The sequence below is a fragment of the Vulpes lagopus genome, chromosome 1, assembly GCF_018345385.1.
Source record: "Vulpes lagopus strain Blue_001 chromosome 1, ASM1834538v1, whole genome shotgun sequence".
NCBI classification, from domain to species: Eukaryota; Metazoa; Chordata; class Mammalia; order Carnivora; family Canidae; genus Vulpes; species Vulpes lagopus.
Window position 1 is genome coordinate 100,593,923 of NC_054824.1, and position 27,527 is coordinate 100,621,449.

The 27,527-nt window shown below is 32.2% G+C and overlaps 1 protein-coding gene and 1 non-coding gene across 9 annotated transcripts in view; both read right to left on the reverse strand.

The window, feature by feature from the left end:
• EPHA6 (EPH receptor A6) overlaps positions 1-27,527 on the reverse strand; it is an 867,085-nt gene that overhangs the window by 716,947 nt on the left and 122,611 nt on the right. Inside the window, exon 1 of one of the 8 annotated variants that reach the window (XM_041755027.1) lies at positions 13,328-13,448. The exons of the other annotated variants lie outside the window; for them this stretch is intronic. Coding sequence (XP_041610961.1) covers positions 13,328-13,375 — 48 coding nt within the window. The 5' untranslated portion in view covers positions 13,376-13,448. Of the gene's footprint in view, positions 1-13,327; positions 13,449-27,527 lie in introns of those variants that run through there. 8 annotated transcript variants of the gene reach the window in all.
• Positions 12,406-12,597, reverse strand: LOC121475428. The gene has a single exon (XR_005983757.1). It is a non-coding gene; the product is annotated as a U2 spliceosomal RNA (small nuclear RNA).

Below are 27,527 nucleotides of genomic sequence, written 5' to 3' on the forward strand. Positions count from 1 at the left end.
AGGAACCGCTCTGTATGGAACTCTAAGCTCTGTAACCTGCTGTTTACTTAACATATCTTTTCATTCCAAAGTTATAACCTTCAGCTAGAAGGAATAAAAAAAAAGGCAACAGAGGCCATCAGATTTCTTCCCAGAACCTCAAAAACCTAATAGCTGATTTCCAGCCTTTGGGTTAAGTGCATTATTTGTATTCATTTAAGTTATGCTGGGTTAGAAGCTATCTAGTCAGTTCAGTGGGTCATAGCTATCTGGATATGCTTAAATTTTCTGACTCACTCATCAGGATTAGTTACTATCACCTATGTAACCTCTTATTAGCAGTTTCTTAATAATCTTTGAGGAGAGAAATTTTACTTCTAATTACTAATCTCTAAGCCATTTCTGTGTATTTGAATTGTTATTTCTTCAGAAGGCTAAGGAAGACACTTGTAAAGAAATGTGTATGTACTGAATAATGCTCTAAAATTTATTTTCATGTTCTTCTTACAGCATGGAACATTTTTCCATTTAGCAACCTTTGACACGAACCTGCTAAAACATTTGCTCAGAAATGTAGAGGGCATGTTTACTCCATTTCCTACTGAATACTGATTCATATGAGACAAGCATGTGTTTTAAACATTTTTATCCCTTAGAGTGACCAGCAAATGATTCTTCAGCTGATTTCTTCAAAGCATTTTTCATATCACACACAGTTTGTATATGCTCTTACCTATAACATTTTTAAAGTGACTCTTATATTTTAATTAAAGTGCATCCATCTGAAAATTCATTAGCATAATGTGTAAGAAGGTGGGAAATACTAGATTTACTAACATGGACAATAAAATGAATGTTGTTCATTATATATCCTTTTAAATAATTGAATTGTCTGTAATGGTTAAAATAAAGATTATTCAATAAAAAGTACCACACTGACCCTTATTTTCTTAAAATTTCTGCCTGCTTCTATAAATGTACATCATAATGTCTTTTTCTTAGGTCACAAATTCCTTTTGCCATTAATCTTAAAGTTTACCAAAAGTGAGTTAAAAAAAAAAAAAGACTGGGAATATTGATACAAGTATTTAAAAAGAACAAATCTTAATTTCCACAACATGAGTGGGAATTCCTCACATACAAAAGCTGCTTTTCTTCTGCCTTCTTGGAAAATATGCACTACTAAATAACTTAAATATTTCTTGCATAGAGACTGAAAAATCATAAACAGTATGAATAAATTCCAAGTCTATTCACATGTATGAATAAAACTCATTAAAATACATGGGAACCTGAATAAATGTAACAGATATAGCATGCTCATGGATAAAAACAGTATTATAAAGATACATATAATCCATCTTTTTGAAGGTCACCCTGACGGCACACATCAGATTTAAATTTTTATACCCCTTGATACAGTATGTCTACTTTTAGAAATATGCTATTGAAATACAAGAATGTTCACTGAAAAGCTCTTCTATTGGTGAAAAATTAGAGACAAATGAAATATCTACAATAAGTCAACGGATAAATTATGGTTGATCTGTACTTTACATAGAGTTGTTAATATAGCTCATTAATCATTCAAATAATTCAATAATTCATTCAATATTTATTAAGAATCTATGTGGATCTATGTGGCAGATAGTGTTCTACTTAGGACACACACCAGTGAAAATGTAAGACAAACTCTCTGCTTTCAAAGAATATTTATTACATGATAGCTTGTTATAAGAAAATTAAGAAGAAATATATGAAATATCATTGGTAAAAGTACTACAGAGAAAAAGTAAGGTAAGGGAGCTCTGAGTGAATGAGACAGGTGTTCTTTTATAGAAGATAACCACCTGATATTGGAAACTTAACTAAGGGGTAAGACAAGAAGAAACACGGGGGAAGAGCATTAAAGGAAGAAGAAATAGATCAAAACGGCATGATTTGGGAGCAAGTGCAACTTGAGAAACAGCAAGGGGCCAGTGTGACTAGAGTTCAGTGTGCAAGGGTAGCAGTGGCAAGAAATGAGCTCAAAGAGACAGCTGAGAAGAAAGATCACTAAGACTTAAGCAGACTAAAGTGAGGATTTTGACTTTTGCTCTTAATAAGATTTCGAATGACTGGAAGGTTTTATCATGAGGAATGACGAGATCTGGCTTACGTTTTAAGTGGGTCATTCTGGTTGCTATCTGGATAATAGGCTGCAGAAGGCAAGTGAGGGAGGAACTTAAGTTAATATCCTATTAAAATAGTTTAAGTGAGAGGAGATTACATCTAGACTTAAATAGCACCAGTAAATGTAATGATACTAGGTATATTTTAAGGCTGACCTGATAGGACTTGCATGATTTGGATATGGGGTATAAAATAAAGAGGGAATGGCAAGTATGAGATGGATCAGCATAGGCTGATATAGAAGGTTGCCCATGATATATTATCAAGTGATACCAAAGAAACCTGCATCAAAATGTGTACAACTGGACCGCTTTTATTCTCTAAAAAAATGTCTGGAAAGATAGATACTGATAAGGAAATTTTCTACTTTTAATGTATGTGGGCCCTGCTCCTGGGTTCCCAGGGAAGCTATACTTGAGTATTTATTTAGCAAGGTCAAAATGACTCCATGAAGCCTCAAAGCATGGGCTCTATTTCTGCCCCAAGCAGACACTGTAAATCTGCTTAAAGAAAGTAACCAAAAGGAGCATTCTGAACACAAAAGGTAAGAAAAAGTAAAAAATTTTCCTGGTTCCCATAAGCCATACAGTCATACAGTCCTACATATACTAGAAACTTAAGGTAGGCAACTTTCTGAAGCTAATAATTTTTTTCTTTGGCTAATAATTTGTAACTTTTTGTGTAAATAAATAAATAACCCTACAGAAAATACTCCCTGGACTGCTCACTTATTTGTGAAAATTATATATCTTGGGTAGTTGTCCTAACTTGGGCTGGAATAAAGCGCTCTCTCTCTTTTTTTTTAATTCTGAAGGGTTTGTTTATTTTGTGTTAACAACACCAAGTTTTAATTAGTAGTTAACTCTAAGAAAGGAAATGGCAGATAAAAACTTCACACTTCATGGACTTTGTTATTATTTGAGTATTTTATTGCTAACATGTATAACTTCTGTAAGAAACATAAATACTGAAGTAGAAAAATGCATTTATGATTACATTAAAATATAAAGCTTCTAAATTTTGAAGATACTACAAAGTGACAAGATAAAATATAAACTTTAAATACTTGCAACATATGTAAGTAATAAATATGTTCAGAACATACATTCAGAACATATATAATGAATTCTCAAAAATCGAAAGAAAAAGAAAATGTAAAATAAAAGAGGAGCCAAATATATGAACAAAAAAGGAAGAAAGAGTAGCAAATAAACATGAAAAGAAGCTCTCTCTCATAAATGAACATGAAATGCAAATTAAAACCATTCTGAGATTATTTTTTTACATTCACTGGCCTGGTACAAGTTAGGTAGTCTAAAATTATTATCATTGTATGTGACGTGAAGATACAAAGATGTGTAGAAAAATGTGAAGTATCAGGAATTCTTATCCATTGCTGGTAAAATATAAATTAATACAGCCACTTTATGAAATACTACATTATAAAATAAAGTTGTAAATATGTAAAAAAAAGGGGGGGGGACTTAAAATTGTTTTTTAGTGAAAGAAAGGAGAGACAATAACATGAGTCTCTAAATTAGAGGTGACTAGCTCTGATAGCTCTGATAATTCACTTGTAATTTTCAATATCAATACAAAATGATTTATAAATCAACTTCTCAATAGACAGTGGCTTAAAAATTTGAAATGTAAACCTTGTACTTTATTTTTCAATGATATAAATACTAAGTTGGATTTCCAAATGCAATTTCTCATTTAAAAAATTAGTACTTGGTTGGCATACAACAAAGCATGGCAAACCTAAATAATATGGTATGGTAAAAAAAAAATATAGGCTTTGGAAAATGCAGAAAATCCTGAATTCAAATACTGACACTAAATAGAAAGTTTAGAAAATATATTTATTATGTGTCACTGTGCTCAGTGATGCTTATCAGGCCACTCAACACAAGGTTCCAATCATAACTAGCTCACCTTGTCTGGATGTGGGTGTGAGGGGATGCTAACTAATGGGTTTTAGTACAGCATGGAAGAACTGGATAAGCACTTAGCTTGGGTAATAAAAAATGATTAAGTTTTCCAAGAGCTCTGGCTGTCAGGATTAGGGCTACCAACCTTTTCTACGTTTAGCTCAAACCATGTAAGCCACAGATAACTAGGTTACTGAGAAATAGCAAGTCAACTCTTAATTCCTTTCTTCCTTCCTCACCAGAGACCATGCTCCTTTTTCAGGACCACTCATTATACAGATCTCTTCTTTTTCTAAATTACTATCAATGTATGGACTATGAAACCAAGTTTGCATTTATAATGTATTCAGCACACACTTTTCTGTCTTTATAAAGGAGTGAATCTATGATATAACTTAGAAATTTCAATCAAAAAATGTGATTTTAACCTATGATTTTAGCAAACTTTTAAAAATATATTTAATTACTTAATCTTCAAATTCTATTTCTATACAATAAAAAATTGACTTTACAAAGTTGATATGAGGATCTTATATCTCCATAACTTTAGACATTTGATAAACTCTGAGATATGATGTAAAACAGAATTATGATAATGATGATGATCTATTACATTTATAATCTATTATATCATAAGAATCCCTTGATGTCAAGGATTCTATTAAATACCTGAATTCTTTCAGCTAAAAATTATTTACTTTTTAACTAGGAATAATAACTGAGTAGTTAGTAATGAGTATTTTGTAAATACCATTGCTTTATCAAGTAAGTTCATCTTCATTAAAATGAGATAATAAAACTAAAGAAAGCAAATTTCAATTTTTTATATCACAAATATGAGATAAAGTATATTAGAACAAGAAATTAAATCAAATGATAGGCAAAAAGTAATGCAGGATACAAAAATAGATGGTATGGAAGCAGCATCCAATTATAAGACAAATATTAGAGATGCTAAAGAAAAACTGTCTTCTACCAGAGAATTTTTTTTCTTGAAAATGAAATATGAAACAGTAAAGCAATTAAAGAAATGAATCGTTTTTCACTATTATGATGTCACTGCCAACACTGAATATCAGATCTTAACTAAATAAAAAGCCAAGTCAAAACTAAAATACATTTCATAATCAAGGAACGATAAAAAGAAAAAAAATAAATACAGGCTCAATATAAGAGAATTATAATTAGTCAATACCATGTCTCTTAAATCACTAATTCTAATAGGAAATATTTCAATGTTTAATGATATAGAACTAGGTAGAAATTACAGATATTGGTAAAAATAATATATCACAATGGAGAATGACAATTGTGATGTGTACAGAAATATACACACACAAAGTAATGAAATGTAGAGTTCCTGGCTGGCTCAGTAAGTTAAGTACCCAACTCTTGATTATAGTTCAGGTCATTGTCTCAGGGCGCTGGGATCCAGTCCTGCCTTGAGCTCCCCACTCAGCTGGGAGTCTGCTGGTCTCCCTCTCCCTCCTCCTCTCCCCCTGCTTGTACATGGGCATGAGCAGGCTCTCTCTCTCTCTCATGAATAAATCTTTTAAAAAATAATGAAAAGTGAATAACATTGAATTTAGACATATACACTAAAATAATACTCAAAATTATGACACAGAATCAGGGGACTTGAGAATTGACAAATAATTAGCTTTAAGGAGTAAGGGTGTTTTTGAAGATTCTCTCTTTTGAACAATGATGATTAGTTGCTTCTGTTTAATTTCCATTGTTCAGTTTTTTCAATTTTAAAAATCCAATTACCAAAGTTATTTTTTTCATGAGGTAGTAAATTACAATTAAGAAAAAGACACAGTCCTTGACTTCACAGAATTTCAAGTTCATTAGGGAATGAGCCACAGTCAGTACACCTTAGAATACCAAGGGCAATAGGGGTTACACCGTGATTCTGAACAAGATGCTATGGGATCCTAGGGTCAGCAGTAACTAACGCTTGCTTAAGAGATTCTAGGCTTCACAGACCAGACATGGCATCAGTATTTGAATTGGAGAATAAGCAGTTTTAGCTAGACCAAGAACTAGAAAATAAAAGAATCCCTAGTATGTAGAGAGAAGCACATGAGAAATTATGTTCATAGAGCATCGTAAGATGGAAATTGTGGTTCGAACATAAGGCTGTTGGAAAGAAAGAATATGAAGCTGGAAAATCAGGGGCACACTAGATTTCCAAGAACCTACAGAGCCTACTAAACACAGTAACTTCAGATAATGCAAGTCATCAAAGGCTTTAAAACTGACATTGGCCTAGGTAGAACTTAATTAAGTTAGAAGACACTGAATGAAAAGGACATTATCTTAGGAAGTTAAGGACACAAAGAGTTCAATGTTAAGACTATTAAGTTTGTAGACATAAAGCATTTAATGTTAAGACCTGAATTCTAGTAGTCAATATGGATTATGGTGCTGGAGGTCAGATAAAAGTTCAGGACTTTAGAAAATATTTTGAATAACATCTGGCCTTCTAATGATTATGGTAGCCACAGATGAGGTGTCCCAGAGGGAATAAGTTTTAACAGTAGAGGAAAAATGAGGAGACAGCATTGAAAACGCTATTTACACAGCAGGGAAAGGAAAAAAAAGGAATTTAAAATTGTATTTGCATTAAGCCAAACATTTCAGAAGTTAATTCTCTTTCCTTCCTTTTTAATGCTTTTAAGTCATTAAAATTGTTACCTATTTTAGCCCATATCATTTATAATTAAACCCTATTAATTATAGAGGTTTAATTCATATACTATGCTAATAGATAATATATTTAGCATGTTATATGCACTTTATTAAGTATCTCATTAAATTCTCAAACAATCCCATGAAGTCATCAATTATTATTAACCAAATCTTACTAATAAAGAAACTGACACACAGAGTGGTTGGGTAATCTACCCAGAGTGACATAACTAATAAATAATGGAGCAGAACTTTGAAAATAAAGCCCACCTTCTCATCAACTACATTACTTCTATATACTTCATTTTTTATTACCAGTAGTTACTTTTGTTTTATGTTATCATTTTCACTTAAATGATTTTAATTAAATTTTGTATTATAATTAAATTTAAAAGACATGAAAAACCACCTATGATCCTTCTATATCAATCAGTAATGAATACAGATTCTCGTTTATCTTGGACCTGGTATATATCTATAAATAAACCTCAGTGTTCTTGGTTTTGAATTAATAATCAAGTGCAACACATATAATAATAATCCAACACCAAAGTTTCATCTAACACCATGTTTCTTTAGTGTTATGAAAGGATATAGGGAACACAACCAAATTCTATACACAGAAATAGGCAACAGCCAGCAGAAGACTCAAAGGCAGGGCTTCCAAAGATCCCACTCACTCAGGATTCAGGACAGGGAATCAAAAAAGACAATACAGGGTGTGTGAAGACAACCTCATTTCAGGAAACCAATCAGCACTGGGGTCCCTTAAGCTATTACACCTCGTGCTGATTCTCTGATCTATCAATATAGTTAGTTATCATCCAGTAAGCCGTCTCAACAAGTAGGTACAGGTATTTGGCTTAATGAAAAGTAACCTTGGGCAGCCCGGTTTAGCACTGCCTTCAGGCTAGTATATGAATTAAATCTCTATAATTAATAGGGTTTAATTATAAATGACATAGGCTAAAATAGGTAACAATTTTATTTTTTATTTTTTTTTTATTTTTTATTTATTTTTTATTTTTTATTTTTGGTAACAATTTTAATGACTTAAAAGCATTAAAAAGGAAGGAAAGAGACCAGGGATCGAGTCCCACATCAGGTACCCTGCATGGAGCCTGCTTCTCCCTCTGCCTGTCTCTCTCTCTCTCTCTCTCTGTCTCTCATGAATAAATAAATGAAATTTAAAAAAAAGTAACCTGGCCAGATTTTCATTTACCTTGGATCTGGTATATACCTATAAACAACTTGAATTTGTAGTACAAGGAGACTGTCTGAAGATAGAGAAAAGATGACTAACCAGTTATTAATACTTTCCTTCCACCATAGATATGTTAGAAAATCAAATTATTTCATTTAATTGATCTTTATTAAAATATAATTACATATTAAATGCTTGTTTGCTTTTTACATAAAACTAATTTATTTTTAAGATATCTCTTCTTTCAGGGAAGCAAACTAACATCAATAAGATTTATTACATTTTCCAAATCTTAAAGAATGCACTGATCCCTAATATTTGAAGTATATTTTAAAATATCCAAAATATCCAAAATTACAGCGTTAAGTATGAGCTATAACAGAATATGGACTGAAAAGCCACAAAAAGGTTTTAGTTTCTTTGGTGTGGTAGTTATAGTGACATTTATTTTTTTTAACAAGCAATAATAAAAAATGTCCTTCATAACTTATAGGACATACAAAGCACATAAAGTACATATGAAAACAACTGTTCCATAAAATAACCTAATTTTTAAATGAGTATGTCTATTTTAAGAAACATATGAAGTATATTTTACCAAAGTACAAATGAAAATCCCAGGTTTTGCTCTTGTACTTATTTTCAAATGGTTTTAAATGGAAAAATATTCTTCTATCCAATACATGTATAGATTTTCATTTATTAAAATCACATGAAGAATTTTCCCGTGAAAATGTTGATTTACTGTTTTGCCATATTTCCTTTTCTCTATATACATTTTGAGGGTTGATATTATTTCCTGTGCATCAGAATCATAATGGTTTTAATAACTGCAAATTTACCCTCCTTCACTTTTCTGTAGCCTTTAAGATACGCTTAAAGTTCTCAACGTCAATCTCTCAATTTTATTAATTATAGATTAATATATTTTTATCATTTGATTATAAATACAAATCTGTAAGTATTTTTGTGCTACACTAAGTGATTTATCTTTTTTTGTTTTACTTAACCCTCAAAAATCTATAAAGTAGGTAATATTATTTTAGTTATTTTAGAGATGAGAACTAAATATGGAATTGTTAAGTGCTCTGACCGAAATCTTACAGATCTATATTTTTATTTTTTCAGGCTAGGAATGTAGGCTTCTTATTAGAAATAAATTGAGAACCTATCCTAACTCCAGTATCTGACTTACACAACTTTCGTAATCTTTGGTCATATAGGAGTTAGCTGCTCATTTAATTTGTCCAGATGTGCAATTCAGAAAATATAGGTTAAGTGAAAATTATTTCATTTCAGGGAATGCATCAGCTCTGGGGCTCCATACTGGACAACACAGGTCTATAAAGCAAAACAGACTCTTGGGGCAGGGCATATGGTAAATATGGAATCACAAAATCTATTTAGGGCTATTGAATTAATCCAAGGGATAGGTGATGCTATCAAGGACCAGAGTGGTAATAGTAACAGTTTAAAAAGGCAATCAAGAAACAGACTCTTAACTACAAAAAACAAACTGATGGTTACCAGAAGGGAGGTGAATTGGATGATGGGTTAAATAGGTGATGGAGATAAATGAGTGCACTTGTTGTGATGAGCACTGGGTGTTGTGTGAAGTGTTGAATCAATATATTATATACTAGAAACTAATATTATACTGTATGTTAACCAACTGAAATTTAAATAAAAACTTAAATAAAATTAAACATTTGTTTTAAAAGAAAAATTTCTAAATACTTATTTTTTTTTTTATATACTTTTAAAGGAAAGCCACAGAAATTTGCTATTGAACATATTATAAAATTTGAGAAAAAGTGAGGTCAAAAAGAACTCCGAGTTTCTGTCTAGAGTTATTGGAATACTGGAATCTCCCTTTTGTCAAACAGAGATTACTGTGGAAGGAACAGGTTGAGGTAGGTTAATAAGGAGTTCAGATTCGGATATGTTATATAAGATGCCTGATAAACATCCAAGTTGAGCATGTACAATTCTGGATATAGAAGTCTGAGTTCAGAAGAGAAATCTAGGCTGGAATATATATTCAGGATTCAGTTAATATAAAGTCTTGAGGCTGAATAAAACCACATGGAGAGTAAATGGCAATATAAAAATAAAATGACTGATCCTTGGAGGAGAAATCAACCAAGGAAATAGAAAAGGCAAGAAAAGAAGCAGAACAGAGGGATGTTTTAGAAACCAACCAACATAACTGCTTCAAAAAACGGGTAGCTATTATACATGATTAATGCTATTGATAACTCAAATATGATGAAGGCTGAAAATGGACTTCTAGATTTGACAATGTGAGCATTATGGGTGATATTGAGTTGGGCTGTTTTGGCAAACAGTTAGATAGAAGTCCAACTAGTCTAACTGGAATGATTTTGTGAGAAAACATGGGGAATGCAGACAGCTCTTTCATAGAAAAATTATGAAGACAACATATAGATAATTTTTAAATGAATTGTTTTTAGAGAAATGTGTAGTACCTAAAGGGGGATGAACATATGGCAGCATATTTATATGCTGATGTATATAATGCAACTGATGATGCATTAGATTAACATTATTAATATTAGAGAATACATATCATGAATTGCATAACTCACTTTCTTACATTTCAATAATTTCCAAAACCTGAAATTCACTTTTGTCATTATCTCTTTTTTTTTTATTATCTCCTTTATTTTCATTTAATAGTTAATTTTTACAGTTTATTCCCCAGGAAAATATAGGCTGCTTAGCCTATCTCTCCTCTACAATTTTTAATATGATGTATGTGTGCATACGTATACGTGTATGCACACATATACACACATATATATGTATGCCCACAGATAGTCTCTACTATGAGACAAAATGAGACCTTTGAACTAAATTATCTCTTACTCTCCAGACTGTTTTTAAAGGACTATAATCCTTTCTTAGTCTCTCCAGAGATTTGCTTCATTTATTGGGAGCAGTTATTCACAGAGCTATTGTTCAACTTCACTCGTCACTATGAATGCCTAAATCTGATCTATTTATGACCCTTTCTTCTTGACTGAAAAAAATATGTTTAACACTTCAGCTAAAATTATTTATTAACAGGATTAATGAAGTTGTTTTTTCTCTATCTCAATCTGTTAGAAAATTTTGTCTTGGTCCATTTTTATCTTAATAATTGCTGCCTCTTTTCAGTTTTGCTGATCCATACTGTAAAGAACTTGGAGCAGCTAAATTTGTCAACAATGCTCTCATTTACAAGAAATAAGGAACCCCATGTTATCCTTACTTTAGGGTTATATTTATTTTTTCATTTGTATTCAACTGGCTAACATATAGTACATTATTAGTTTCAGATGTAGAGTTATGTTTATTGCTGCTTATTTTATGTAGGCTGATAATTAAATAGTTCATTCTCATTGAGTGTTTACTCAATGCAACATGAAAAAGTTAGAATTTTGAAAAAATGCTACCTGGACCACCATTCTAGTCTGTCCAAACTAACAATATGCTAGGCCATTAAGAAAAGACAGTAGCCACATATGCCAAAGTCGCTTTATAGTTACTAGGCAGATGGACTTATAAATGCATCTGAAATTAATAAATACAGTGTTAGGACCAATGCCTATTTATCTATCAAGAATTTTTTTTTTTTGCCATTTTTTTTTTTTTTAAGTAAGGGAAAGGGGAAGAGGAGAGAGAATCTTAAGCAGGCTCTATGGCCAGCCCAGTGAGGAGCCCAATATGGGGCTCAATCTAACAACCCCTGAGATTATGACCTGAGCCAAAATCAAGAGCCAGACACTTAACCAACTGTGTCACCCAGGTACCCCACCCAAGTATTTTTTTTTAATGTCTGACTCTGTACATTTAGTTCTATCAATAAATTTCCTATGTAACTAATATTTTAAAATCAATTTATCAGACCTCATAGGAGACAGAAGCAATGATATACTGAGGTACAATCACTTCTATCAAGGAGTTCACAACTAAATACTAGGGAAAGAAGAATAAGAGCAGCAAAACATAATTTCCTGAAATAATTTTTGTAATACAAGGCAAATATGATAAAGCCTGTAAACCAAGTATAGATTACTGTACATTTTTTCTGTGAATAAGTTGGCGAGAGAATTATACACAAATAGAAATATGTCTTAAACTTCAAATGTATCACGCTTGGATTAAGCAGACATGTAAATATATACTATTATAACATTAGCTCTTATACATATGCAAAGATAATTCCTATATTTTGTGCACTTATCATTTCAGAATTAAACTGTCAACGGTATAACTATTGATTTTCTTATATCTTTCATTGACAAATTAACTTAGTCCCCCAGTTAAATGATGTTTTTTGTTCTTCATTTACATATATTTTGACTATTGCTAAGTGATAACCTTTTAAAAGTCATGACTATGGTTTGTGTGTCTGTGGTGTAGAGGTGTATCATTCCCGGAAGTACTGAAATAACCAGGTCGATGGATGACAGTGGATGGAGCAAGCTACTAATTTCTTCTCCCTGCTCCAAAAATCCATTTATATATTTATCCTCAGATAGGGGACATACCAGATATTAAGCTGATAAGAACAGTACTACATTTGATTCAGCCAAAAGGCTACAAAGCAACTATTTTTTTTTTAAATATACCAGTTACAATTACAATGTGCAACTTGTATTCATGGAATTACTGCCATGCTTCTCTACTGCAATGCATTTTAATAATCTGAGTGGAGATTCATTATATTTCAAAATATGCAAAATCTGAAATTAAGGTCTTGAGGTTAGTTTTTTTTTAAATGTCCTTTTAAGGTCATTTTGCAAATTCATTGACCTGTATCTTCGGAGTCCTCCCAGGTATAGGACAACATTAATGACATTAATGAATATTTAGTTACTCTTAAACTTTCAGTAAGAGTCAAGAGCAATAATATGGAGCTTGAGATACAGAAAAGGGAACTTATAGAAACTACTGCCATTTATATAGTATATACAGAAATGCTTGACAAAGTTGATATACCTTTTTATAATAATTTAACTTCAAACTCTAGTATAATGGATTAATAACAGCTTGCTATATTTTAGAGTATGTATAAAACAGAACCATGATGTTTTTAATTAGCTAATTTTGCATACTTTAAAACTACGACATTTCAAAAATATTTTTGAGAAGCCAGATGTTTGTCACTGATATATTTTTTTAAACAGCAATTAAGAAATAGATGTTAAGTTCAAAATAAAAGTATAGACTTTTTCATGTACTCTGGGGTCTAAAAAGACAAACTGCCATAGCAAGAAAAAAAGATCTTTCTACTTAAAAAGATGTTATTAAATGTCGTTTTCCTAGAAACTTTTCCAACCTGGCTCCTATGGAGCTGCAGCATGTACATCCAGAGGAGAAGTAACATCAGGGTCTGGTGAGGTGGTCTCTTCAGTGCCTTCTTGAATTTTCCCCCCTTTTAGCAGTGTTGAAAATAGGTCTGGAAAAGCATAGGAAAGCTATATCAAATTTTCCTGAGGAGGTTTTTTCCATACTGTTTTAGCAACTTTGCATGGTGAAGGTGTTATATGGTATGACATACGTATTCATTTTCACTAATGAGTCCTTCCATGTAAAGTTAACAATATCCTCAAGAAAAATATAATTACACTGTATTAATTCAAGTCAAGCTATATTTAAAAATATGCTTGTGTGCATCAGATCAGAAGCAGCCTTAGAACTACACAAACATAAAAATTATTTCTAAGAAACACTGAACTATTTAGGATGGTATCCATTATACAAAATGAAATATGATGCTTTAGGACAATATGTCTTTTGATATGCTATCTTCATATGCTAGATTTAAAAAAAATATTTAAATATAATATGCTCTTATACAGTCCAGAAAAATGAAATGCATTGTTTAATGAGTATAAGTGAGAATTCTTTCCATGTGTACTCATAGAATAGTTTTGCATATATATGTCACATATATATGAAATAGTTATACATTTGTGTTTACCAAAAATAAAAATATCACTAATTACACTTCTAATCGTGAATGAGAAAGATAAGATTGTATGTTGGCAGATATATATCACCTTTAATTTGTTGAAGTGCTCAGCCTAGTTATAACATGAGAAATATATTTTGATATAATTCTTCCCCAGTATTGACTACCTGACATGTAGTGAAACTATTGATGATTTTAATTATAGTTTTTTTCTAAAATCCATAAAAAAAATTTTTATGAGTATTATCTTTTGGTTTAGTGAAAACGAATGTAGCAATAAATATTTAAAGAAGAGAGGTTGCTAAAACAGTAACCATGAATCTAAATACTCAGTGTTAAAAAAAATAATAATAAATAAATAAATAAATAAATACTCAGTGTTACTAGATTTAACTTTACAAGACTTGATGGACATTAGAGAACCAATATTATTTGAATTTCTGTACAACTGAAAATGGACAAACAATATCACCATTTTTATGGTGCCAGAATATTAAAAAAAAACAAGTATTGGAGAAGACTTTTATAGTGCTAAGACCAAAGATAATATTTAAAGCTTTTATATATTTAAAGGACTTTTTTTTCTAACCCATGTTTTCATATTTACGATTGACAGTCCTTTAGGAAAAAGACATTTGAATGATCTGATTGTTTCATGCTCTTCAATTTGTTAATGCTCATTTCAATGTCATTTGCCTTCCCAATTGCTCACTCTTATAACTTTATCTAAACTTCACTAATACTTAAAGTACTATGAAATAACATAAATACTATAAACTATTTTTACAAATATTCTTATACCCAATTACCATGACTATGATATATACACACAGTGAAATTATAGTTATACAATATGTAATTTCCTTAATGAGACACAAAACCAATAGAAATATATATTCCTGTTTGATATATTTTATTGTATTTTTCTAGAAATCTATATTTGGTTATTTCAAAACCATAGTTAAAAAATAATATGGTGTACTAAAAAAATTGATTCTAAAAAACAAATAATTTATAATTAAGATTAAAACACCCAAATATACTAATGTAATTTCTTTAATAAAATAGTAGAATAGAATTAGAATTAATCTTTGAGAATAAACCCTAAAAACAAAAATGAAAACCAAAGGTTCAAGGAAGAAAAATCTGATAGTAATTAACACTGACCTCTGTGACTTAAATTTAAGTTACAAATCAAAATAGTCTAGTCAGTCAAAGGGCGGTACTCTATTCACAAACAACTCTCTTTGTGGCTCAAATATGTACAAGTTTATTTATCTCTATGGAAATAAAAACTCATTAAAACAGGAAAATATACTTCAGACTTTGATAGAGAAACTCTATTAATAACTATTTTAGAATGAGCAGTACAATTAAGTGGGGGGGAACCTGTGATTTAATGACAAATTTCTGAGTTGAAGATATTCACCAATATGATATTGCAGAAGCTTAAGGAAAATCATATACAATCAGAACATCTGATTATGAACAACAAAGCCTATGAAACTGAAAATGTGCTCAGAGACCCTGCTGTGACAAAAAGCCTACAAAATAAACGATGCATTTCTTCAAGATCAGCTGTAACATAAGCAAATCCTTCCAAGATATCTACAAAAATGAGTTCATCAGAATTCCCAAGTGTTCATAAAGTATTCAATATTAAATATCCCTCTTAAATATGGAAGTGTCTAAGTTAAAATTATAGTAAAATTAATTTAATTTTCCCAAATTTCCGGCCAATAGGTTGTCACTTTGCATAAGCAAGCAGAATTCAAAATTGAAAAGAGCGAACTATGAAAGAAAAAAAAAATGAACCAGGGAAAAGTTTGCTGCTGAAAAAAAGTACAGCCTAAGAGAAATCTTTTCAAAGGTATCACAGATAAACTAGGCATATTATTAGAGGTGAAATTGTAAAGACTTCATTTTCCATGATTTAGTAATGAAATACAGCGTTCACAAGCCATGGATGTTATAAGAGGAGAAAAATGGCAAGTTCTTGTTTCTTTCTTGGAAGATTATTACATCTCTCTCTCTCTCTCTCTCTCACACACACACACTGATATTAGCTAAGTTTTAAATTATTAAATATCAAATTGTTTAAGAGGTTTAACATAATACCTTATAAGAAATGGAGTATAGGATTCAAGGTTAAAGGAAAAAAGGTGAAGTTTTCTAAGTATATGGATCCTCAAAGTATTAAAATGAATACGCAAATAAAGCAAAAGAATGGTAGCAAGTTCATGAACACCATTAGTTATAAACTTCATAACAAGATAAATAAATATAATTATCTGGTTATTATATACAGGGCTTTAAAAGTTCCCAGTCAGCATCTAGTTAGCTTAGAGAGCGATGAAGAGTGAAGAGAAGACAACTGGTCTCCCCTGGCCCCTGGGAGGGGCAGGGCCTCGGGGAACAAGGTGTCGCGGGATCCACAGCTCACGGCGCCCCCCCACCCCCGGCGGGGCGGGGCAGGGCATCTCCGCAGGTGCTCACACCTGGGATGGGGAAGAGCGAGTTTAGGAGCCGAGCAGCGCTGGAAAGCTCCAGGACTGAGAGAAAATAGAACATACAACTAGAGGGGTTTTTTTCTTATTTTTTCCCCACTGCAACTCATTTTTGTATCAGGCTAAAAATTTCCAATATTTTTTCTCTTTTCCCGCCTTAACTAATATTTTACCAACTCTTCATTTTTAAGCTCTTTCCTTTTGACGTTCATAGTTCTACAATTACATGCCTTAAACATATTCTTCATTTTTGGATTCCCTTCAACATACTCAATTTAATTTTGGTAGATATATGAGTTATGTTTTTTTTTTCTGTCTCAGAAAATAGATGGACCATTCTTTACAACATACACAAAGATAAACTCAAAACGGATGAAAGATCTAAAGGTGAGACATGAATCCGTCAAAATTCTAGAGGAGAACACAGACAACACCCTGTTTCAACTTGGCCACAGCAACTTCTTGCAAGACCCATCTATGAAAGCAAAGGAAACAAAAACAAAAATGAACTGTTGGGACTTCATCAAGATAAAAAGCTTCTGCACAGCAAAAGAAAGTCAACCAAACTAAAAGACAACCTACAGAATGGGAGAAGGTATTTGCAAATGACATATCAGATAAAGGACTAATATTCAAGATCTATAAAGAACTTATTAAACTCAGCAGCAAAGAAACAAACAATCCAATCATAAAATGGGGCAGAAGACATGAACAGATAATTCACCAAAGAAGACATACACATGGCCAGCGAGCACACGAGAAAATGCTCTGCATCACTTGCCTTCAGGGAAATACAGATCAAAACCGCAATGAGATACCACCTCATACCAGTGAGAATGGGGAAAATTAACAAGACAGGAAACAACAAATGTTGGAGAGGATGTGGAGAAAGGGGAACCCTCTTGCACTGTTGGTGGGAATGTGAACTGGTGCAGCCACTCTGGAAAACTGTGTGGAGGTTCCTCAAAGAGTTAAAAACAGAGCTGCACTGCAACCTAGCAATTGCCCTACTAGTTATTTTCCCCAATGATACAGATGCAGTGAAATGCTGGGACACCTGCACCCCAAAGTTCGCAGCTGCAATGTCCACAATAGCCAAACGGTGGATGGAGCCTCAGTGTCCATTGACAGATAAATGGATAAAGAAGATGTCGTCTATGTATACAATGGAATATTCCGCAGCCATCAGAAAGGACAAATACTCATCATTTGCTTCAACGTGGATGGAACTAGAGGGTATTATGCTTGAGTGAAGTAAGTCAGCCGGAGAAGGACAATCATCATATGGTCTCACTCATATAGGGAATATAAGAAATAGTGAAAGGGATTATAAGGGAAAGGAGGGGAACTAAGTGGAAAAATTAGAGAGGGAGACAAACCATGAGAGGCTCCTAACTCTGGGAAATGACCAAAGGGTTGCAGAAGGAAAGGTGGGCTGGGGGATAGGGTGACTGGGTGACAGGCACTGAGGAGGGCACTTGATGGGATAAGCGGGTGTTATACTATATGTTGGCAAATTGAATTTAAATTAAAAAAATTAAACATTGTAGTAAAAACACACAAAAAAAGGGATGCCTGGGTGCCTCACTGGTTTTGCGTCTGCCTTTGGCTCAGGTCATGGTCCCAGGATCCTGGGATTGAGTCCCACATCAGGCTCCCCACATGGATCCTGCTTCTCCCTCTGCCTATGTCTACCTCTCTATGTAGCTCATGTATAAATAAATAAAATCTTTAAGAAAAATATAGTAACTTTGTATGGTGATGGATGGTAACTAGAATTACCATGGGGATCATTCTGTGATATGAAAAATATCATATTACTACATTGTACACCTAAAACTAATATAATACTGCATGTCAGTTCTACTTCAATAAAAAATTCTAGAAAAGATTAGTGATTTGAATTACCTCAAAGTATAGGACACTGAATTAAAAATTACAACCTTAGGGCAGCCCCGGTGGCCCAGCGGTTTAGTGCCGCCTGCAGCCCAGGGCATGATCCTGGAGACCCTGGATCGAGTCCCACATCAGGCTCCCTGCATGGAGTCTGCTTCTCCCTCTGCCTGTGTGTCTGCCTCGCTCTCTCTCTCTCTCTCTCTCTCTCTCTCTGCATCTCCATGAATAAATAAAATCTTAAAAAAAAAATTACAACCTTAGGAATGCCTGGGTGGCTCAGAGGTTAAGCATCTGCCTTCCGTTCAACGCGTAGTCCTGGAGTTCGGATGGAATCCCACATTGGGCTCCCTGCATGGAGCCTGCTTCTCCCTCTGCCTGCGTCCCTGCTCTCTCTTTCTCTCTTTCTGTGTCTCTCATGAATAAATAAAATCTTTAAAAAATATTACAACATTAAAGTATTTCTTGAAAATTTGAATATTACAATTGACCAAATGATGTTAATGAGATGGCTCCTGTTTTTTTTTCCTTTTGTATGTTTTATAAATGAACTTTTAATATATCATTGGTGGCATTATGCTAATCTTCTTTCAGAACTGATTATAGATAATTATTTTTCTTGATATGGAAGAGTAGGATAAAGATATGGAATCTGCTCATAGAATGAAATATTTAGCTAATGATCATAAAAATTTTATGAAATACTAAAGTTCCAAGATACACATGGGAAACATCTAAAAACATAAGGACCATGGAGAAGTTTTGAAAGGTAGTAAAAGTTGTAATCAGATGATTTACATAAAAGAAAAACTAATGATTAATTCCAATGATCAACTAGCAAGGAAATTATTGCAAATCAAAATTTCTTTAGCCTACTAAATTGGCTTATAAAATCAAACTCAATGCTATATGTTAATTTTCAAAAAAACTACCCACATAAAATGCTGGGTTGTATCATTGACAAGTTTATAAAATGACAAGGGTGAGCTAACTGTATTAATGGGAATCACTTTCAAATGTGGAATATCCATATCTGGATATCGATATGGATATTATTTCATTATTTTAAGAAATATGATTTCACACAATTTTTTTAAATTATTAGCTTTGGTGAAGCAGACTCATATGATGCTATGGAAATATAATTATTAATTTCATGCTCATTATATGCCAAGTAATTTGGGGGCATTTGGTATAGTTGTGGGCAAAAACACACAATTCTCTGCCCTCGTACAGCTTAATTCTAGCAGTCATTGGTATCGAAAACCTTACAATTTTGCAGATTATATGGGTGAAACTAAAATGCATTTTTAAGGCTTATTGAGGAAAATATTTTAAATTATTGTTTGACCCTTATAGAATTCAAGCAGTTGGCCCTAGACCTTTATTTTGCAAAAGTTGTTTCCTTGGAAAAATTACTTGCGGGAACACCTGGGTGGCTCAGCAACTGAACTTCTGCTTTTGGCTCAGGACGTGATCCTGGGGTTTGGGGATCGAGTCCTGCATTAGGCTCCCTGTGAGGAGCCTGCTTCTCCCTTTCTTTGCCTGTGTCTCTGCCTCTCTCTGTGTCTCTCAGGAATAAATAAATAAAATATTTTTCTTTTTAAAGTTACTTACATAAATTCTGCTTCACCAAGAAAACCAAACTGCCAGACAAGGTTTGTTTGTGCAAGTGTGTTTACGTGTATGTGGGATATATAGGAAAGGAAAATGCATGGGCAGCCTGGGTGGCTCAGCGGTTTAGCACTGCCACCTTTAGTCCAGGGTGTGATCCTGGAGACCCAAGATCGAGTCTCACATCCGGCTTCCTGCATGGACCTGCTTCTCCCTCTACCTGTGTCTCTGTCTCTGTCTCTCTCTTTCATGTCTCTCATGAATAAATAAATAAAATCTTAAAAAAAAAAAGGAAAGGAAAATGCCATAACATTCAGACATTTGTAAATATTAGTAATATGATTTTTAGTGTAAAAAATCTTAAACTTGTTTGTTCTCTACATTAAAATATTAAAGAGCCTATTTCATAATTATTATAAAAATCTGTCACAAAACACTACAGTAATAAAGTCATTTCTTATAAAGAAAGACAACTGGGGACACCTGGGTGGCTTAGTCGGTTAAGTGTCCAACTCTTGATTTTAGCTCAGGTCATGATCTCAGGGTCCTGAGATTGAGCCCTGCATCAAGTTCCATGCTAAGCATGGATTTTCTCTCTCTCTCTCTCTCTCTCTCTCTCCCCCTCTGTCCCTCCCTGCTGTCTCTATCTCTCTCAAAGAAAAAGAAAAAAAAATGACAATTGTTATCTGATAATTTCCTTTTGTATAACAAGATGGTCATCTTGGTATTATTTATGATACCCCAAATTACAAACAAATATCCATACTCCCTTCCTTGTCTGACTCATCAATTGACAGTTGTTTCACATTTTTAACTTTACTCCAATTTCAATTCAAAATTTATAGTCAGAAACTCTGTATCCCTATAATTAATACTAAATTCTTCTCTTGCAAAAAACTTCCATGTCCTAAATACATTTGTACTTCTGTAATGATCTGTGTCTTGATCCTGAATATCTCTTATTTTCTCTTTTTTGCAGGGTGCTAATGAAACTGTAGAATTACAAATTACTTTATAACATAACTGATTTCAATTGGAGGAATTTAAAAACCAAATTAGAGCTAGTGGAATCCTAAGAAGCTATACTATTTGCTATTTAGATATCTGTCTGTGGCAAAGTGTGGTTTCTAAAAGTATGAAAATATTTAAATTAGAGTTTTTGTAAATGTCTTTAGCTAAAGAAATTTAATAATAGATAAATAAAGTCCACAACTATTGAAACCTGGAGATTCAATAATTAAATATATCATTAGTACAGGCAGAAGTACTAAGGCAATTTAATTTTGTTCTAAATACAGCAGATTAATCCTATTAAACATTCATCATTTTTTTCATTATTTCTAATTCATGTAATTTTAAGTAATGTGAAATATGTTAAATAGTAGGGAAAAAAGTTTTAAGTTTTCTTTTTATAGACTTGATAAAGTAAGAAAATGTAAAAGGTAGGCTACATAATTAATGTACACTCTATAATAGTTTTTAAAATATTTAATTTGGAAAAATTTCCACCAAAATACAAAAGATAAAGGAGTATGAGGTACATCACTTAGATTTAATTACAGTTATCATTTTTAATCATTTTAATTTTTTGAAGACTTCTGACATCATAACATTTAAACTATAAATATTTTAGCTAGGCTCTTTTAAAGATATATTTTCCTACATAACCATCATATGATTATTGTACTTAATAAAACTAACACTGCTTCTTTAATATTATCTACAAATATACTCTATTTTCAAATTTACCAACACACTCAGTACAGGTCTACACCTTGCATTTAATTATGATTGTTTTTTTAATCTGAACAATTTGCTACCCCAAATATTTTATGTAGTGATTTTAATATCCTTTGCATTATGTGCTGAATTAAATATTCCATTAAGTTTTGAAGAATGGTGATTTTTCTAATATGATCATTCCTTCTTTATTTAGTTGGAAGCATTTTCTGTAATGAAAAGCTGTCCCTCATAAACAGAGACTATTAGCTTACCCAGAAATAGAGTTGTTACAAGAAATGAGCATAAACGCTTAACTCTTTTTTTTAAGGTTTTATTTGAGAGAGAGGGAGAGAGAGAGAGAGAACAAGCAGGGAGAGAAGGAAAGGAAGACGCAGACTCCCTGCGGAAGAAGTAGCCCAACTCAGAACTTGATCCCAGTACCTGGGACCAACACTCAAACCAAAGGCAGACGCATAACTGACTGAACCACCCAGGCACCCCAATATTTTTCTTTAATTACATATTTTCAGAGTAAGGATTTGGTATAATAGTTAGCAAATAATAAGACTTTTTTTCTGTTTTCTCTCTCATATCAAGGTAGACTGGTAGACTTTAATATACTTAATATGCTTCAATCAACTCATTCATTATTCTTTTCCCTCCTTAAATTTTTCAGTCTTGCTTGACCAACAGAAGCTCCATTAATCTTATTTCTATGTTATCACAAATATACACACAGTGCACTAACAGTTATGACTTTTCAATAAATTTCAAAATAATCACTGTAAATTAATTTACTTAGTATTCTTTAATTATTCTAATTAAGGAGTTTTATGAAGGCATTGAGAGATTAGCCAGTGCCAGTTCATTAAATTCATGAATATTTTACATTAGGAGAAAAACAATCAACATAAAAATATATGATTTTAGGGATGCCTGGGTGGCTCAGCAGATGAGCATCTGCCTTTGACTCAGGGTGTGACCCCGGGGTTCTGGGATCGAGTCCCACATCTGACTTCCTGCATGGAGCCTGCTTCTCCCTCTGCCTCTCTCTCTCTCTGTGTCTCTCGTGAATAAATAAATAAATAAATAAGATATTTTAAAAGACCTGCATTGAAAACCCCAGGCCCAGGCTGGGGTCCCCAGGTTCAGTTCGGGGTCCTGGGATTGAGTCCCACATCGGGCTCTCTGGGGGGAGCTTCTCCCTCTGCCTCTGTCTCTGCCCCCGTGTCTTTCAGGAATAAATAAATAAAATCTTTAAAGTATATATGTATTTTTATATATATGATTATAAAAATATTTAATTTTTCTGGATATTTTTGAGGTTTAAAACACAACAAAACATATGTATTTGAAAAAATCATAATAATACAAAAAATAAGCATGTAAATGATTGATTACATTTTTATAACTATGTATGATCTGGAAAAGAAAAATAAGTGCTTACTGATTTTCAATTATTACATACTTTTAAACACTTATACAGAGTAATGTTCTCTGTAGTGTTAATCACAATGAAAATTACAATCACATACAACACCGTCCCCAGTGAGCTTTTAACTATGTATATTTTTATGTTTTTCTAAGGCTATATGTTTAATCCTTAGCCTTAAAGTAAAACACAATTAATCTAAACAAATTACAGTGTTGTCAGATATCTGTCTCAGAATTAACTTCTTTTTCTCATATAGAGAGCGGTCTTAAAAAATTCTCAACTAAAGACAACTAAAGTTAACACCCTCTTATAATCCATAAAACCTTGAATTTAGTAAAACCTTCTTTCCTTTAAAGCTCACATAAATTAGGACTTAAAATTCGACTCAGAATCGAAACAAATTATTTTTATTATACAATGAAAGTTTTAACTATTAAAGTTTCCATTACAGAGAACAAGAAATTTCTTTTAAGTTGAAGCCATTTTATGGAGCTATTTTTATTTTTAAAAACTAGGTCTTCCCGGAAACACAAATATATGTATTTTTTATATGTTAAATCTATATATATACTTAATTTATATGAACACTAAAATATATTATAGACACACACAATCATAAAGGAAACCATGTAGGAAGTCTTCCTCCAAAGGTTTCTGGAATATTTAAATTAAATTAAAAAAAGAAATGTTTACATATCAACACAAGAATAGTTTACCTAAATGGAAATGTGTTTGTTGGTTTGTCTTCGTAAATATAACATAATTGATAAAGAGAAACTTAAAAACCCCTGAGGAGCAGATCTTTGGCACTAAATAAACATTCACTAAATATACCTGAATGAATGAATGAATGAATGAATGAAAACATATTCTCATTTTGTATACTACTTTCTGCTACTTTGTCTATACTGTAGTGTAATGAGATTCCTTTCAAATTTATGATAGGTAGATAAAAATTACACACTTAAATCCTGTGCATTTTTCCACCACTTAATCACTTTTCCCACAATTAATTTGTTTTTCATTTAAAGTTTAAGTTTAAACATCTTTTGTCATAGGAAAACATGTCACTTATTGATAAAGATTTATGTTACACAAAACTATTCTGGCAATTGTTTTAAAGATTTTATTTATTTATTTGAGAGAGAGAGAGAGAGAGGGAGTACAAGTAGAGAGGAAAGCCAGAGAGAGAGGGAAAAGCAGACTCTCCCACTGAGTAGAGAGCCCGATGCAGGACTGATCCCACGACCCTGAGATCATGACCTGAGTCAAAGGCAGATGCTTAAGCAACCCACTGAGCAACCCAGGTGCCCCTGGCATTTTTTTTTACTATTTTCTTCCACCAACCATTTATTATGATGAGAAGCAAAAGATAAAATCAACTTCTATTGCCTTTTCCCTTGTCTCCTTAATTTGTAATGCACGTATTTTGAGTAGTCTTTAAGAAATCTTTGCCTACTTCTAGGTCATGTATTCTCCTGTTGTTTTTGTTTCCTAGAAGCTTTATGGTTTTAGCTGTTACATATGCTACTAGTTAAAAATTTATTTTTTAATGAGTATTTAAATCAAATAAGTGGGTAATTACCATAGGAGATCTTTATAAATTACAGATTTAGAAACAGAGGTGTACTATGATTTATATGCACTCCTTTTCTTCTTCTATAAAGTAGTGCAATACTAAGACAACACAGAATGGAAAATAAAAGGGAAAAAATCCACAGTGTACTTATTAATACAAAGAACTTGCAGCAAAGTGATTTGTCAAATGAAGAAATATTAAGAAAAGTATTATTAGAGATGGACAGACATTTCTACTATGGCCAAAGGCGTAGGTTTTTACATCTATGAGACTTTAAATAGTAACCAATACCTAAAAGTCAATACAGTCAATTAAAAACTGTGCCTCAGTAGACTGAAAAAAGATAGTTTCTCTTATTGAAATAGACATAAATATAAAAAATTCCCTAAGGCTAAATTAAATGAAGTGCCTAAATGAATCATTTTAAAGCAAGAGACAACATAACGTGCCTTTGTAGATAATATTAATATACTTTTATGAATTTCTATGGAATTTATTATCCTGTCACAAACTTTAATTGAATTTTCTAAATCTTCTTTTATTATGTATTTTACATATAGATGTATAAATTTAATCCTTGTTCTCAAATCTGAATCTATGAGCTTTTGTCATTCCCAAAAAGATTCTCTAACTTTGAAATTCACGATACTTCATATTTCCCCTGGTTTGCACAGTAGTATTCTAATGGATTATGTAATTATTTACTGTTGATATGAATGCAAAAAAAGAACATAACTTTAAACCCTACAAAGAATAGACATTTTTCAAATACAGTTATTAAAAATGGCCATATTCTATTGTTACCCATATCTTATTTATGAATAATGTAGCAGAATGAAGAGAGATAACTTAGATTTTGTTTTATGTTAACTATAAAAATTCCCAGCTGATATTAAGAAATTATGACATAGATATGTTATTAAAGTAATATTTCTGTGTTTATGTATTTGATTCATTTAAAAAATTCAAGAACACATTAAATTCAATATGTAGTATTATAACTAAAGAAAATTTTCTCCTTCAATCGAAATTTATTTATTAGTCATAAACTTAAGTAAATAAGAATGTGAAATAGAATAATGAATCAAAAGTAATATACTATGCTTTCATATCACTACAATTGGTTTTGGTTATCCCTCACATATAAGCTAGAATCTAAACATCTAAAAAAATCAATATTACTAAGTGACTTGCTATATAAAATAAAAACTGTATAACAGATTGAATGAAACTATCTCTAAAAATGCTATTTTCTGAAAGCACCACTTCATAAAATCAAGACCACTTACATCTAACTCTATAAAATATTCAATTTTTTTTTTTAAGATTTAAAAGTAGTTAACTAGCTTTCCACCTTTCCTGACCAACACTGCATAAAATACCACATAGTCTCAGTGATAGGAAAATAAGTAATTTAAAAGTCTTATAGTCTGGGCAGCCCAGATGGCTCAGCGGTTTAGCGCCTGCCTTCGGCCCAGGGCATAACCCCGGGGTCCCGGGATCGAGTCCCACATCGGGCTCCCTGTGTGGAGCCTGCTTCTCCCTCTGCCTATATCTCTGCCTCTCTCTCTCTGTGTCTCTCACGAATAGATAAATAAAATCTTAAAAAAAAAAAGGTTTATAGTCATAACATTGCTTCCCCGAAGGGTAGAACTGACATCTCACAGTAGGATTCTGGTCATTTGCTTTATAAGCTCAAACATTAGCCTTCTTAATGGGAATTTGTACAAAATACTGTTTCAGAATCTCTTCTAAGAGTTTCTAATAAATATATAAATAAATACATAAATACATTAATACATAGATAAATAAAATAAAAGAGTTTCTAGAACATGTTTTGACTGACTTATTTCTAGATTCCATAAATAGACTCCAAGCATCTGACATCTAATTAATTAGGGTGATCTCTTCCTTTATTTTTTACACACACTTCAATCCACGTTTGTAATGTGAAATGCCTATGTATTTTTACTAAAACAACATGAAAGCCAACTATGAATTACTTAAAATACTATTAAAACACAATTTCAAAAAGCCTTATAAAGTAAGATCCCAAAGTATAAACCCATACTCTACATGATCTTTAATACATTTCCTACTTATATCTCTTTGCTGTCTTACATTTTGCTTTCCATCACTGAATGGAAAAAGAAATTGTACCCATCAGGCAATGCTTTTATATATCAACTATCCATTATAGTGCAATTTAATTTATCATAGCACAACTTTTGAAATCTTAAAGTAAGAAGTTAAAAGGATATTTTTCGTGTGTTTTAATGATATTTGACTAAAAATATTTAATATTTAAAATCTAATCTTATCCATTTGGACAACTATACCATTTGTTGTTTTTCCCTTCAAACCTATTTTAACCTCTAGCATGTATGCAAAGTTAGTAATAATTATCTATAACTCATAATCATTTTTGTGCTCCAATCTCTAAGCACTGCAAATCTCAATCACCAGGAAGCCATCAAAATAATTTAGTGGGTCATGACTACCAAGGGAAAAGAAAAAGAGGAATGGGAGACAGAGATGGGGAGAGGGAGAGGGAGAGAGACTAGAAAGAGTAAAATAGAAAAGGCTAAGTATTATTTTTATAACTTTCTAAAATACTGGGTGCAATGTGACAATGACACCGTCTATGGCAAAAAACTGAAAGATAAGAGATAGGAAAGAATAAAAATTCCTACTGGAAATCATTCTTTAGCTAGAATTATAAAATTGAAGATGTAATGCCACTGTAGATATTCACAAATACTAAATCTTCCACACTTTTGAAGATTACTAAGTATGAGGTTACATTAGTTAGTT